A 15,852-nucleotide genomic window follows, 5' to 3' on the forward strand; every position below is an offset into this window, starting at 1 on the left:
GAGGCCACTGTTATTCTTTCACTCCTAAATATTTGCTTTCATAATTTTATTTTGGGAGGAAAGCTGATTATTCAGTGGCCCTTAAATTAATTAACAGTGTTCTACGGAATCAAAATGTTGACCATGTGATTGATCTGATTGACCAGGAAACATATTCTAAGGTTAAAGTTTGCTTTCTGCCACATGCTCAACCCTGAAGGAAACCAAGCTTTTGAACAGAACTCCTTCATGTAAACTCTATGTAGTATAATAAGGTATATGAAGTACTTAATTACTTTTTTAAGTTGCACTATTGGATTTTACTGTATTCTAATGCCGTTCCTCAGCTACTAGTCCAGTTACCCATTCTTTTCATTGCTAAGGTTGCCAATCCTGTGGTTATCTGCTGTATTTTGTCATCCATAATGTTTATATATTTTTAAAATTTTGGTGACTTTCCCTCTTAGCTTGGATTGTATGATTTTAGATGCTTTCTATATAAAGCTCTTGGTCACAAAGACTTTGTCTTCCCTTCAAATAATTTGAACCCTTTTTCCACTTTTAAGTTCTCTCAGTACTGTTGCACCTACCCGCTGCCTGCCCACTACATGTACATGTACAAGTTACAGATAAATCAATTGCATGTTATATAGGCAAAATATTAGGTAAAGTACAAAATGTAAAATACAACATACACTTTTTTTAAAAAAAGGATTTTCTAACTAAAACAGATTTTGATTAGATCAATTAGTCAGAAATTCTTAAAAGTTAGATATTTTTAAATTGACATATTATTTATGCTCTATTATAAACAAGGCTACTTTGAAAGTTTAAATAAACTTTTCAACATTTCCTTAAATAGGCCAGGTATGTATGGTGTTTTTGAGCATTCTTTGCGACGATTGAGAATGTGTATGCACATCCTTAATCGTAAAGGAATTATAGGGGCTTGCATTAAGATATTGCCTTTCATATCAAGAGTTCGCAAAGCATCTTGCATCAAAGTATCTTGCATGGATACAATAGCATAGTGGTTATGTTACTGCACTAGTAATCCAAAGGCCTGGACTGTAAATCTGTAAATATGAATTAAAATCCCACCATGAGTTTAGGAATTTAAATTCAGTTAATTAAATAACTTTTTAATAAAAAACAAGTATCAACTATGATGATCATGAAACTTGATCAATACTTCCACCTCCCTGCCTATCTGCCTTGAATACTTTGTAGCCAGGAATGTTTAGTTACTGGTCATAAAAACCCAATTAGTTCACTGACCACCTTTTAAGGGAGGAAATTTTACCAGCCTGTTCTATAGACTCTCAGCTACGTGGTTCATTTTTAACTGCCCTCTGACATGGCTGAACAAGCCATTCAGTAGTGTCAAGGACAATTAGGAGTGGGTGGTAAATGAAAGCCTTACACTTGCGTGGAATAAATAAAAATGAACACAATTAGTTACTTTTTGAAGTTGGTAATAAATCAGTGGAAGTCAACCTTTTGGATCAGGAGAGAAGTTGTATTTATACAGTGCCTTATCAAGTTACATCCAATGAAATAACTTGAAGTTCAATTACTGTTATCATGTGAATTTGTGTATAAACTACTTTGTACACAGCAAAGCCCTACGAACAATAAAAAAAGCCATTACTGTTAACTGTACAGGAGCCATCAATGATCATGTAAGAACCATGCATCTTTTTTTAAAAACTCATCTGTTCCTGCCTGTAGCACTGTTTCTCAAGCTCTGGTGGCCTTAGAAAGATAGTTAAGGATTGAACTAGGCCTGGACTTTAATCTTGCCCCATTTATTTTATTTTCTGTTTTCAGGCTTCACCTAGATTCAGTTTTGCATTTCAGTTATTATTGAAGTGTCAATAAAAAACTATTTTGCCCCAGTGCATATTGCACGATATGTTGTGTAATAGTGACTCACTGCAGACTCATCCATCTGAAGAGAGGTAGAAATATGATGTCTTCAGTACCAAGGAAGCATTATATTGGACTCAAAATGTTTGCTCTGTTTCTCTCTCTGCAGATGCTGCCAGACCTGCTGAGTTTTTCCAGCACTTTCTGTTTTTATTTCCGATCTCTATTTTGCTTTTACTTTACTCCTAACTGAACGTTGTGTCTCACTCCTTTTCTCTGTGTTGCTTCTTGCTGTTTTTTGCCATTCTTCTTCCTTGGTGTTGTGCACACTAATGTAGCTGCTCAATCAGCAGCAGAACATTCTCACACTAATTCAGCTTATGGAGAGGGAGCGTTGCTGTACTGGCAATCTGAATACAGTGGAATATCGTATTTTGAGAATAGAAAATCTCCATTTGACACAAGCAGCGGGTGGGCACTCCTGTAATAGACTGTACCTGGAACTTGTTCAATTTGCAATCAGTGAGCAGTTCTGGTTCATAAATCTATGCATATATTTCAATATACTAAATTTTTATATCTCAGTGGAATAAAATAGATTCCAGGGTCACTCCAATTTTTATATTTTATAATTCCGAAACACTTAATCATAAATATTTTTTATTAGGTGAAATTTGCAGACTGTCTATGAATGTTTGTTCATAAAAAGTAGATGAATACAAGTATAAGTTTTAACACTAATGCTGATGAGTTCAGTTTTGCTGATTACATTGGTTATTTTGAGAGATTTAGGTATATCTTCACTTCCATTTAAATATTTGGCTCATCCATTTCAAATATTATGGTGTATGGCAGAAAATAATTTGTATGTTTTAAACAACTTTACTACATTCTACATTGAATGCTTTCACAGTGGAATTGGTCGAAATTGGCCTTGGGCCTCAGGAGGTAGCAGTATCTTGGCTGAATTTGGCACCTTGCATCTCGAGTTCATGCATTTAAGTCAACTGTCTGGAAATCCAGTGTTTGCAGAAAAGGTCAGTTACCAAAATGTACCATTTTTAATTTGTTTCCAAAGTATTAGATAATATGCTAAATAATCAACACGCAAGTAGTCCAGAGACCCTCTAAATGTTGAATCATTTCAAACACCTCTTTATAACAAAACATCTTGGAAGATTATTATATACTAATTTATATGTCATGCATGACAAATGATGTCTCCTAAAACACCTTCTCCTGATCAAAGGACCATGCAGCTAAGCCCCCTTGAGCTCACTGCATTATGATTCAATTACTGCGGTCCAGGGTGACTTGCCCTCTGTTTTTCTACCTCTATGCTCCATTGTGAAAAAGCCTAGAACTTCACTCTTTATATGATCATTGTGGCACAACAAAGATTGAAAATAGTGGAGAATTGTGTGCTGTGAATTGGATCACAACACTTATGCTTTTACTGAAAATTATGCCTTGAATCACACAAACATTTTTTTACCTCAGATATTTTTGTTTCATAAAGTGAGAATTTTCTGACTTGATGTAAAACTAAAATATTTATTTAATTTCTACAGTGCTTGAGGGAACAAAAAGACACATTGAGCTGTAATCAGAGCAGAGAGAATAGTTGAAACCTAATTAAATATAAATTAGGTTTTGAAGCAGAAGCTTTGATTTCTTTTGGTTTAGTTTTAAAGTTGAATCTGTTTTTATTGCTAGTAGACAACGCTGTCAATTTAAAAATTCAAAATGCAGTAATTCGGGCTGTTTTGACAGATGATGAACATTCGAAAAGTTTTGAATCGTTTGGATAAACCACAAGGACTGTATCCGAATTACTTGAACCCCAACAGTGGTCAATGGGGTCAACGTAAGTAAACACATTTGAGGATTCATTTTTCTTTCAAAAACCATATAAGTGCATGGGCCTCACCTACCTCTTCTCATACAAGGTTTATTCAGTAATACTTCTTTTTGCAATATGCTGCATTTTATTCTGATGAGATACCCGAGAGGAGTGGTTTTTCACCATTTAAATACATTCTTCTATATTCTTTTGGTTGCCAAATATGTTTCTGAAATTTTCAATCACAAAATTGATTGTATTTCCTACATGTTGCTTTCTTTCTAGTAAGTGTTGGTCAACTGCTGCTTTGTTCAGGTAAAATAAAAACAAAATACTGTGGATGTTGAAGATCTGAAACAAATAAAGAAAGTGCTGGAAAAACTTAGCAGGCCTAGCGGCATCAGTGGTGAGCGAAACAGTTAATGTTTCAAGTCCAATGTGATCCTTCTTTGAAGAGAGGCAGAAATTTGATGGGCTTTATGTTGTTGAAAAAGGGAGCAGGTCTAGTGAGGCAAAATGGGAAGGTCAGGGATAGATTAGGGAGCTTGGACCCCTTTTTTCAACAGCATAAAACCTGTCACCTTCCTGTCTTCAGTTCCGAAGATGAATCATAATGGACTCGAAATATTAATTCTGTTTCTCTCTCCACAGATACTACCAAACCTGCTGAGTTTTTCCAGCATTTTACCTGAATGAAACAAAAACAATGTTGTTTCGGACAATAATGTTCTTGACTTAGTTGCTGTCGACAGTATTCAGTACTGACACCCAGGTTCAAGGATTGTAGATCTTCCAATGGATCCTTTATAGTGATGATTGGCATGGATTGAAGTTTATGTTGACTCCCAGGATTGATTTCCAATGCAGTGCAGTCTTCTCTAGGTTATCCAGCCTCTATCTTCATGAATATTTAAAACACTGGAAAGTGATCATGGCAAGATATCACATGAAGCAACATGGTCATTTTCCTTTCTGATGGCAATGGAAAGCAAATACCTAAGAATGGACAGAGCATAGCAAATGGGTTATTCTATTCACTCCCTTTGAGGCACCAAAGTTCTGGCAAGATATAAGCTAAAAGCAAAAAACCGCGGATGCTGGAAATCCGAAACAAAAACAAAAATACCAGGAAAAATTCAGCAAGTCTGACAGCATCTGCGGAGAGGAACACAGTTAACGTTTTGAGTCCGAATGACTCTTCACCAGAACTAAGGAAAAATAGAAAATAGGTGAAATATAAGCTGGTTTAAGTGGGGGGTGGGACAGGTCAAACACCAGGAGAGAAATGGAAAGCAATGAAGGTGAACAGGGCAAGAGAGACAGGCAGAAATCCTGTCGGAGAGAAGAACAATACTTCTTCAAGGTAGGCATTCCTTGAAGAGAAGTGGCAGTCAATTAAACACTAAGATAAAAGCAAAAAACTGCGGATGCTAGAAATCCAAACAAAAATAAAAATACCTGGAAAAACTCAGCAGGTCTGACAGCATCTGCGGAGAGGAACACAGTTAACATTTCGAGTCTGAATGACTCTTCACCAGAACTAAGGAAAAATAGAAAAGAGGTGAAATATAAGCTGGTTTAAGGGGGAGGTGGGACAGGTCAAACACCAGGAGAGAAATGGAAAGCAATGAAGGCTGTGTTCCTCTCCGCAGATACTGTCAGACCTACTGAGTTTTTCCAGGTATTTTGTTTTTATCGCTGGCAAGACATGTTCCATATTGTTTCAAAGTCACTGGATGGTCAAGAAGCTGCTGTTATCCTCCAAACTCCTCCTCCTCTTTACCATGATCTTCAAATCCTGAAGCAATCTGTCACTACAATACAAATTGTACCAATCAGTTAATTAGAATATTAGTATCAGGGTATTCTTTCTCCTCAAGGGCATCAATAGCTATTTCAGTAGGTTATTAACAACCTTAGATTATTGCATAGCCCCAGTGAAAGCCAGTGTAGCGCCAATTATAACAGGTGGACCTCATCTCTGAAGACACCCCAGTTCTTTGCTCAGGGCAACACTAGTTCTCAAAGATATCCATCCAGCAATAATGAATGCATTGTAACATTCATATAGTGCCTTTAGGATATGAAAATATTGCAAAGGAGATTTTGGGGAGATGGCACTTAAGCATAAAGTGGTCAGGATGTTCAGTCATGCATGAAAATGTTCTACTTTGATAGAAAAAATGTATATATATATATATATGTTGAAAAAAAATGTTAAATTGCCTACATTTTCTCGAGCCATTCTATTTTGAATGTAGTTCATTCTCAGTATGCAAGGCTTGCACTCAGTCACTTTTTCTTGCTTCCTTGCTCTCTCCCTTGCTCTTCCTCTTTATATCCCTGCTCCTCCTGCCCCTACATCTAGGCTTCTATTTACATTTATTGTGTTATGAGAACTCAGTTCAGCTGATGTTACTTTCCCTTTAAAAGAGCTGAAGTGTTATACCAGGATGAGTTTTTGCATATAGTGAGAGCTGATGATGATGTGGTGAGAAGACCATATGTTTACATGGCATCTGTGTAGTACAGACTTTTGAAGTGTTTGTGTTTTTTGGATGAAATCCTTATCATTTGTACTTCAAAATAAGGCTAAATCTGAAAAAGAAAACCAAACATTGGTCATCTAATGGTGAGTTTGTTTTTCTTCTACATACTTCTAAACTCTCCATTCACCAATTAGGATACACTTCTAAAATTTGTTAATGATTAGATTGTTTCTGGTTGAGCAGAAATAGGAGAGTGGAGCATTTTTCCAGTTTCATTCAATGTGCCCTCAGTTCTAAAAATGTTTGATAGATAGCATTTCAGGTCTACATTGTTTGCAGTATTTTGCACCACTCACAACTTCTCAGATACAGAAACAGACTGTTTTCATATGTAGAAAGACGTGGACAACATTCAGGCTTGGGCTGATAAATAGCAAGTAACATTTCTGCCATACAAGTGCCAGGCAATGACCATCTCCAACAAGAGAGAATCCAACCATCTTCCCTGGTCATACAATGGCATTACCATCACTGAGTCTCCCACGAACAACATCCTGGGGGTTACCATTGACCAGAAACTGAACTAGACCAGCCATATAAATACGATGGCTGCAAGAGAAGGTCAGAGACTAGGACTTCTGCGGAGAGTAACTCACCTTCTGCCTCCCCAAAGCTTATCAACCATCTGCAAAGCACAAGTCAGGAGTATGATGGAAAACTCTGCATTCCTGTATGAGTGCAGCTCCAACAATACTCAAGAAGCTTGACACCATCCATAACAAAGCAGCCCGCTTGATTGGCACCCCATCCACGGACTTAAACATTCACTAATGCACCGTGGCAGCAGTGTGTACCAACTACAAGATGCACTGCAGCAACTCACCAAGGCTCCTTCAGCATCTAAACCCCCGCCCTCTACCAGGAGAAGGGCAGCAGATGAACAGGAAAACCACCACCTGCAAGTTCTCCTCCAAGCCACACACCATCCTGACTTGGAACTTTTATTGCCATTGCTTCACTGTTGCTTAGTCAAAATCCTGGAACTCCATTCCTAACAGCACTGAGAGTGTACCTACACCAGATAGACTGCAGCGGTTCAAGAAGGTGGCTCACCACTGCCTTTGAGGGCTATACGTGCTGGACTAGCCAGCAATGCCCACATCCCATGAACAACTAAATAAAATAAAAATTGAAATCCTGCCCTGACCAAATCTTTAGGGTTTTTAAAGAATCTCTTTTGATGATCAGGACAGTGAGCTTGGAAAACTACTTATAAATTAATTGCAGAATGACTTCGCGATATTCTGACTCTCTGCCAGCAAAGCAGTTCTGTGATATAAGGTCAACATTCTCATCTGCTAATATAAAACCTGTACTTCTGGATTAATACAGTTTCTCCTTCCTATGTGTTCTTTCCTATGTTGAAGATTCATGCCAAAGTGCAGCTACATAGGCGTTGAAAGTCCTCCAGCAGCACTTCCAAGAGACCACCCCCGCCATCCCACAATTTTGTCATGTTCCCTCTTGTCATGAGTACCGTTCCATTATTGCTGGCCACCCTCTGCTGTTAAACTGATTATTGATGTGTGAGGCATGATGCACAGTGCTTACAGGAAATGTGATTGCAAGATGTATCGCATTAGGTCCTGGCCCTATTCTCCACACACAGACATGTATTTCTAGCAGCTTCGTGATCAGGAGCAAGAATACGGCACAGCTTTCATCACCTTGACCCATGGGCACTCAAACTAATTGTAGCGTCTACCCTGTCGTTCCTGCACTGTTCATGGAACAAACCATGTTATGATCCCAGCTATGAGAATATTGGATAGGCCTGATACTTGTTAGGATCAGGTTTGATAGACCATAATCATTTAAAGAATGTAATACGTGGAAAAACCAAGGGTAAGGAAATAAGCAGCAGGACTCCAAGATTAAATTGAAACTCCAAAAGAATTTTAACTATAAAACTTGAACAACACAAGCAATAATGATTAAATAGGTACACTGACAAAATAAGATAATGATCCTAAAAAATGAGCTGCTGTCTTAAAACTCAATCCAATAGACTTAGCCCAGCTTAACCTTTGTATTGTGACTTTCACTCTAATAGGCTTTTAAACATACTTGTACTCAGGGAGGCAGTTCCTTTTTCTCTGGGTCTGACTGCACAGATCACAGCTCAGTTCTATGATATATCCCTACCGATGCGACCTCCTGGCTTAAGTACAGGGGCCGCTGACAGTCACACATAGACACTCCCTTGGTGTGCTGGACTTCTCTCTTTACAGAACTGCTTGGCCTGACCCAATCCTCTGGACTGTCCCTCTTCCTCTGTAAACATACAGAACTGAGTCCTTTGGTTAAACACAAGCATCCTATGGGCCAGCTTCTCTTATACTTTTTCCTTAAAAAAAACTCAGAACCCATCAGTTTTCCTTTTAGAGCATAGCTCCGGCCTCAGCAATTTTCTCCAAAGCAACATTGGGGCTTTCTTGCTTCTAGGAGCCTCTCTGGCTGGGTCAGAAGTTCAAACATTGTTTGTAAACACAGCCAGGCATACTAAACCAAACCGAAAGTACACAACTCCCAATTCACTTTAAACTGAAACCAAAACTCTACACTTTTAACCCTTAATATAATGGACAATAGAGACTTATAGCAACCAAGACTCCACCCCCCCCCCCCCCCCCTCCGATAAGCATGGCTTTAATACTTTCTGGCTAAATTGCATGGGTAAATCTAGGCAAAAAGTCTGTATTTGCTCCTGACATGATTTGCAAGCAGCTGCCAGGCAGAAAGTGATAGTGGCCCAACAATGCTGACGGGCCCAGGTCCATTTTGAGATTTTGAGGGCAGTTCCTCATTAACATAGGGGCAGCTGGAATAAAATTAAAGTTGTCATGTGCAGCCTTCTATTTCTGCACTGCTGTGATAACGGGCAGACCAGTTGACTTCTGGACTTGAACAAGGGTAAGTCTTTGGAGGATGATGGGGAGCTTTCCTTTCTGGTGTCTAGAGGAGTATCCTACTCCTCCTGGCCCCATAAAAATAAGTAAGTTTTTATCTTTGCAGAGTCCTTCAGCTGGAGCACCAGCTGTAATTGGATGGTGTTTGATTGAATCCTAGAATGATAAACAAGGACCTATTTGCATCATTGAGTCCTGATTTGTGTGCTTAAAGGAACTTGGGAGGACAGGGTCATTCACACTGCCAGCAGTGATGGACCAGTCGTTGTACCGTGCCATTTTTAGGGATCTACTGACATATTTCTGCCCAGTGGGGGACCTGAAAATCTCCAAGTGTCAATGGCCATCTGACCTTGCAAGGAACTTCACCTGAGCCTGCTATTATTCTTAGCTAACATGCCCATGTGAATTTTTCACTTGACTATCAAGATAGCTTTACATTCCACCCCTGGGGACTAATTTTTCTCCTCCCTAATTTAAGGGGTCCTAAGCCACAAATATTGTGTCCTACCGCTTCCCTATTGAGATTGGATAACTCAGCAGAAACAAAACTTTCAATCTCAGACTTCGCTGCATGTGGCTCAGTACCACAATGTGCAGCACATTTACTATCTGAGCTCTTCAAGGAAGTTATTTTGCTCCTATTTCAGTTTCCCATCCCCACCACCATAAACAACATATTATATAGCACCTTTATTGTAATTAACTATCCCAGTGTGCTTCACAGCAGCATTATAAAACCAAATACGACACCAAGCCACATACAGATATTAGGTCAGATGACCAAAAGCTTGGTCAAAGAGGTAGGTTTCAAGGACTGTGGGTTTTTTTTGTTCATTCACAGGATGTGGGTTTCGCTGGCTGGGCCAACATTTTTTGCCCATCCCTAGTTGCCCTTGAGAAGGCGGTGGTGAGCTGCCTTCTTGAACTGCTGCAGTCCATGTGCTTATAGGTACACCCACAGTGCTGTTAGGGAGGGAGTTCCAGGATTTTAACCCAGCGACAGTGAATGAACGGCAATATATTTCCAAGTCAGAATGGTGAATGACCTGGAAGTTCCCCTCCAAGTGGTGGTGTTCCCATCTATCTGCAGCCCTTGTCCTTCTAGATAGTGGTCGTGGATTTGGAAGGTACTGTCTAAGGAGCCTTGATGAGTTTCTGCAGTGCATCTTGTAGACGGTACACACTGCTGCTACTGTGCGTCGGTGGTCGAGGGAGTGAATATTTGTGGATGTGGTGCCAATCAAGCAGGCTGCTTTGTCTGGGATGGTGTCAAGCTTCTTGAGCATTGTGGAAGCTGCACTCATCCAGGCAAGTGGGGAGTACTCCATCACACTCCTGACTTTTGTCTTGTTGATGGTGGACAGGTTTTGGGGAGTCAGGAGGTGAGTTACTTATCGCAGGACTCCTAGCCTCTGACCTGCTCTTGTAGCCACAGCAGTTATACAGCTAGTCCAGTTCAGTTTCTGGAGGAAAACAAGCTGGAGAGGCTGAAAGGTATAAGGAGGATGGGCAACCGAAGGCGGTCACCAATAATGGGGCATTATAATTGGGAATGCACAAGAAACCAGTTAGTGCAAATGAAGACATGGGCTTCAGGTTTTTGGATGACCTTAAGTTTACAGAGGCTAGATTGTGGGAGATGAGCTAGTAATGCGTTGGGATAGTCAAATCTAGTGGTAACAAAGGTATGAATGAAAGTTCCAGCAGCAGATGGGCTGAGACAGGGACAAAATTAGACGATGTTATGAAGGTGGAATTAGGCAATCTTAGTGATGGCACGAATATGAGGCAAGCAGCTCATCTTCAGGTCAAATGTGACACCAAGATTGCAAACAGACTGGCTTACTCTCAGATTGTTGCAAGAGAAAGAGGGGTGGATGCAGTATTTAGGGAACGGAGTTTGGAGCGGGGATAAAATGTTACACAAGATGGGTGCACATTCAGCCTTGAAGCATAATTTTCCCCTCTATAACTTATTAGTTAGGGTATTTTAAATTCATTTTCTTTATTTTCCTCATTTTCTGATGATTTTGTTACTTAATAGACACCTGTGTGACGATGACATTTATTAATGTAAATGTAGCCACTTAGAAACAATGTGGGGTGCTCTGGTTAGTCCAAGAAGAGTGAAACCATTGTCATGATGCAAAACATAGTATTTCTAATTTAATTTATACAGCACCTTATAACGTTCTCAGAAGGCTTCACAACAAATTAATTACTTTTGGAGCGCAGTCATGATTGTTACTTTTGCTGGACTTCAAGGTACACAGCAGAGCCCCATAAACATTGAATAAGATGGATGATCAGCTGTATTTTTGTTTTGGTTGTGTTAACGAGCAGGAAATGTTGCTCAGCCCGACGTAAGAACTCCCTGTTCATTGATTAGCTCCCTGGCGTATTTTGTGTACATTTGATAGTATCTCATTCAAAAGATTGCACCTCCAACAATATGGAGAAACGTACTAGACACGCTACAGTGATCACATAAGGGATGATAATACTCAGGAGTTATTAACAGGCAAGGATCTCATCAAGAGCTTCAGCTAATAGCCCTAAATCACTGTGGGTCCTGAGGTTATCTAAGCCCATTATTCAGATTAGTAAATGTCTGTTACTCTGTACACAGTTTTGCTCCGCATGTTTTCAAATTTATTTTTACTATCTCTGAATTTTGAAAGGATTTGCAGTTAAACTACTTGTGTCTGTGTCTCACTGTTTCCACAAAATGAATGTTGAGTGAAAAATTGCTTTGAAATCCTGCCTTTCTGTAGGCATTGCAAAATGAAATGTCAGTATTGATTTTGGCATATCTCAGTCATTTCTAGTCTGTTTTGAGATTGAGTAACATTTAAAATCAATAAAATGATTCCACAGTAGTGATGGAAGTGCAATAATGGAAGTATGTTCTTTATCTGAAAACTTACAACATATCTAACTCCTACCTAGTATAATCTTAGTTTCTTTTTGTATCTCCCTTCAATATTTGAACCTGTCTCAATGGCCTGTCATTTTGCTGCTCCCCTGCTTACTGCAGTGCTTTTGTGGTTGTTTGCTCTCCCTGGCGCAATGAGCAGCAGCCTTCTCCACTATCTATATCTAACCGATGCGGAGGTGGCAAAGACCATTGTAGTAGATAATAAAGACACTGTTGAGAGGGAAAAAGCTGTCCAAGGCAGGAATCATCTTCCTAGCACACAAACATGGACAAAAGAGCTGAACTCTAGAGGTGACGTGAGAATGACTGCCCTTGACATCAAAGCAGCATTTGACCAGGTGTGGCAACAAGGAGCCCTGGCAAAATTGAAGTCAATGGAACTGAGGAGAAAACTGCTCACTAGTTAGAGTCATACCTAGCAAAAAGGAAAATGGTTGTGGTTGTTGGTAGCCAATCATCTCATTCTCAGGACATCACTGCAGGAGTTCCTCAGGGTATTGTCCTAGGCTTAACCATCTTCAGCTGCTTCATCCATGACCTTACTTCCATCAAAAGGTCATAAATGGAGATGTTCATTTGTGCAACTATCAATGTCCAGTACCATTTGCAGTTCCTCATGCTGAAGCAGTCTGTGTCCATAGGCAGCCAGACCTGGACAACATTCAGGCTTGGCCTGATAAGTGGCAAGTATATGTTATTAGGGTACTGTACTTAGAGTATTGTGTGCAGTTCTGGTTGCCATATTATAAAAAGGATATAGGAGCACTGGAGAGAGTGCAGAGAAGATTTACAAAGATGACACCAGAAATGTGTGGCTATACATGTCAGGAAAGGATTGACAGGATGGGTTTCTCTTTTCTTGGACAAAGACTGAGCGGTTCTTTTAAATTATGAAAGGTTTTGATAAAGTGGATGCAGAGAGAATGTTTTCTCTTATGGGGAAGAGCATAACTGGAAGCCATCAATATAAGACAGTGACCAAAAAATCCAGTAGGGAATTCAGAAGAAACTTCTTTATCCAAAGGGTGGTGAGAATGTGCAACTTGTCACCACAGGAAGTCATTGAAGCAAATAGTATAGATCCACTTAAGGAGAAACTAGACAAGCATATATGAGGGAGAAGGGAGTAGAGGGTTACAATGATAGATTTGAAGGAGGAAAAATGGGAGGAGGCTTGAGCAGAACATAACAACGGTCATGGGCTGTTTGGGCTGAGTGGCCTGTTTCTTTGCCATATATCCATTATAATCCTTTATATGTTATAAAATATTCATGCAAGTGCCAGGCAATGACCATCTCCAATGAGAGGATCTTACTATCTCCCCTTGGCATTCAGTGCCATCACTAAATTCCCCCACTATCAACATCAGGTGTTTCTCATGTGTCGGTGCAGACTCGATGGGCCGAAGGGCCTCTTCTGCACTGCGATTCTGTGATCTGAGCAGGTCAGAGGCTGGGAACCCTGTGGAGATTATCTCACCAGCTGATTCCCCAAAACCTGCCCAGCATATACAAGGCATAAGGCAGGAGTGTGATGAAATACGTCCCACTTGCCTGGATAAGTGCCGCTCCAATCACTCTGGAAGCTCAACACCATCCTACTTGTTTGACACCCCACCCACCAACTTAACATTCACTCCCTCCACCACCGACGCACAATGGCCACAATGTGTACTGTTTACAAGATCCACTGCAGCAGCTTGCCAAGGCACCTTTGACAGTACCTTCCAAACCCCTGACTTCTACCACCTATCAGGGCAAGGGTAGCAGATGCATCGGAAGACCACCATCTGCAAGTTCCCTCCCAAGCCCCACACCATTCTGACTTGAAAACATATCGCTGTTCCTTCATTGTCATGGGATCAAAATTCTGGAACTTCCTTCTTAACAGCACCGTCAGTGTACCTCCAGATGGACTGCCCAGTTCGAGGTGGAGGCTCTCCACCAGCTTCTCAAGGGCAATTAGGGATGAGCAACAAATGCTGGCCTTGCCAGTGACACCCATATCCCATGAAATAATTAATTTTTAAAAAAGAGCTTTGTTTCGCTTTACTTCATCTTATCCTCTAAATAAATTCTCCTGTTCTTTTCTCCCTCCTGTTTATCTAGCTGCTCCTTAAATACATCCATGCCAATTGCCTCAACTATTCCTTGTGATAGCAAGTTCCACTTTCTCACCATTCTGAATGAATCCAACATTCTTGTTGGATTTATTGGTGAGTATTGTATATGCCCTCTAGTTTTGGATTTCCCTGCAGGTAGTAACATTTTCTATGCCTTTTAACAGAAAAGAAATGTCAGAAAGGTAATTGGGATGAAAAGAAAAGCATGCTAATAAAACCAAAACCTAAAGACTAGTATGTGCAAGGAAGAAAATTAGCATTTCTAGATCAATTCACACTACAACCCATGTGGTTTATGCAAAGCAAGTCTGCTTCATTGTGAAGCTAAAATTTTGGAGGGCAAGTCCAGAGCTTGAATTGGCTCTGAAGCAAAGTGAAATTAGACTCCCCAGTAAGTGGTGCTCATCTACTAGGCCCAGCCTGCTTCATAGGTATAAGATTAAATGTAGAATTCATCCCCACCGTTGGTGACTTAAGACAAAGCTATGTCAACAATCAAGAATAGATTAGATGGATGGATGAATGAAAAGGAGTCAGAGATATTGGGGAAATGGTGGGCAAATGTGATCAAAATTATTTGTTTGCTTGGAAGGTGAAAAGCATCACAGTTCTGTTGTGCTAAATAGCCTGTTTCCATGTTGGAACTTTTATGTATTTCTGGTGTTAGTTCAGTTGAGAAAGGTAAAACTCTACTGGCTTTTAAGGATATGAATTTGGCAGTCTGCTCTGGAATTTGAATCTAGTCCTATCGCCTGCAAATCTGTGATTGGGATTTGTAGATGTATGAATTTTGGTGATGTGAGTATCTCTGTTCATACAGCACTTGCTCTGTGCTTTGTCCAAGCACGTTTAGTTTTTTCTATTGCTTAGAACTTATATCTTTGAATGCTATCTTGTGTTGGTAGGTCGCAACATGTACATGTTTCAGAACTTTGTGATTTTTTATTTAATCTGATATGTAATTACTTGGGAGAAAATGGATTAGCATTGTAGGGCTGTGTTGTCATTAAATATCACCGTTTTAAAGCGTCCAACAATATTTCACCTATGGATTTCATAACAGTAAATTAGTATGCTGATTATTTTTTTTCCCTTTCCCTTACCCCTCAAATAGTTAGAATTAATATTGACTGCTTTGAAAGCATTTGCCTTGCATTTGAAATCTTCTCTTCCTGGAATATCAGTTTTTATCTCTCCTTGTTGAAGAACTCTAATTTAGTAAAGAAATTCTGGCACAGTGCCAATTTTTGTGTGAATTCATTTAACCTGACTAATCTGACAGCAGAGTGACAGTGAATTTCTGCAGAAATGTGCCTGTAGAATTTTGTCTGCTGCAATAATGCATATAATAGCACAGGATATTATTGATGAGTGTCCTTGAAGATTAATGTGCAGTTACTTGTTTCAATTGCAAATGTCAAAGGTTTCCATGGTAATCTTGGAAACCTAAAGATCTAGCTTCCTTTATGCCTTCATTTGCTGAAGTATGTTTTCTTTTAGAATGTATGTCTCAAGATTGCCACCTACACTTGGAAGCTGGTAACATGTTGAGTAACTTAAATGTCCCTTTCAGTGATTTTGCAATTGATGCTTCCTCTAATATTTCTTCATTGTATGCAACCTGTTGCACTGCACAGTC

At 39.7% G+C, this 15,852-nt stretch overlaps 1 protein-coding gene across 1 annotated transcript in view; it reads left to right on the forward strand.

Moving 5' to 3' along the window:
- Positions 1–15,852, forward strand: part of man1a1 (mannosidase, alpha, class 1A, member 1) — a 489,484-nt gene that overhangs the window by 443,789 nt on the left and 29,843 nt on the right. The window contains exons 6-7 of the mRNA XM_078542179.1: positions 2,762–2,885; positions 3,622–3,715. Of these exons, the coding sequence (XP_078398305.1) occupies positions 2,762–2,885; positions 3,622–3,715 (218 nt within the window). The remainder of the gene's footprint in view (positions 1–2,761; positions 2,886–3,621; positions 3,716–15,852) is intronic.

This window comes from Cetorhinus maximus, chromosome 5 (assembly GCF_964194155.1).
Source record: "Cetorhinus maximus chromosome 5, sCetMax3.hap1.1, whole genome shotgun sequence".
Lineage (NCBI taxonomy): Eukaryota > Metazoa > Chordata > Chondrichthyes > Lamniformes > Cetorhinidae > Cetorhinus > Cetorhinus maximus.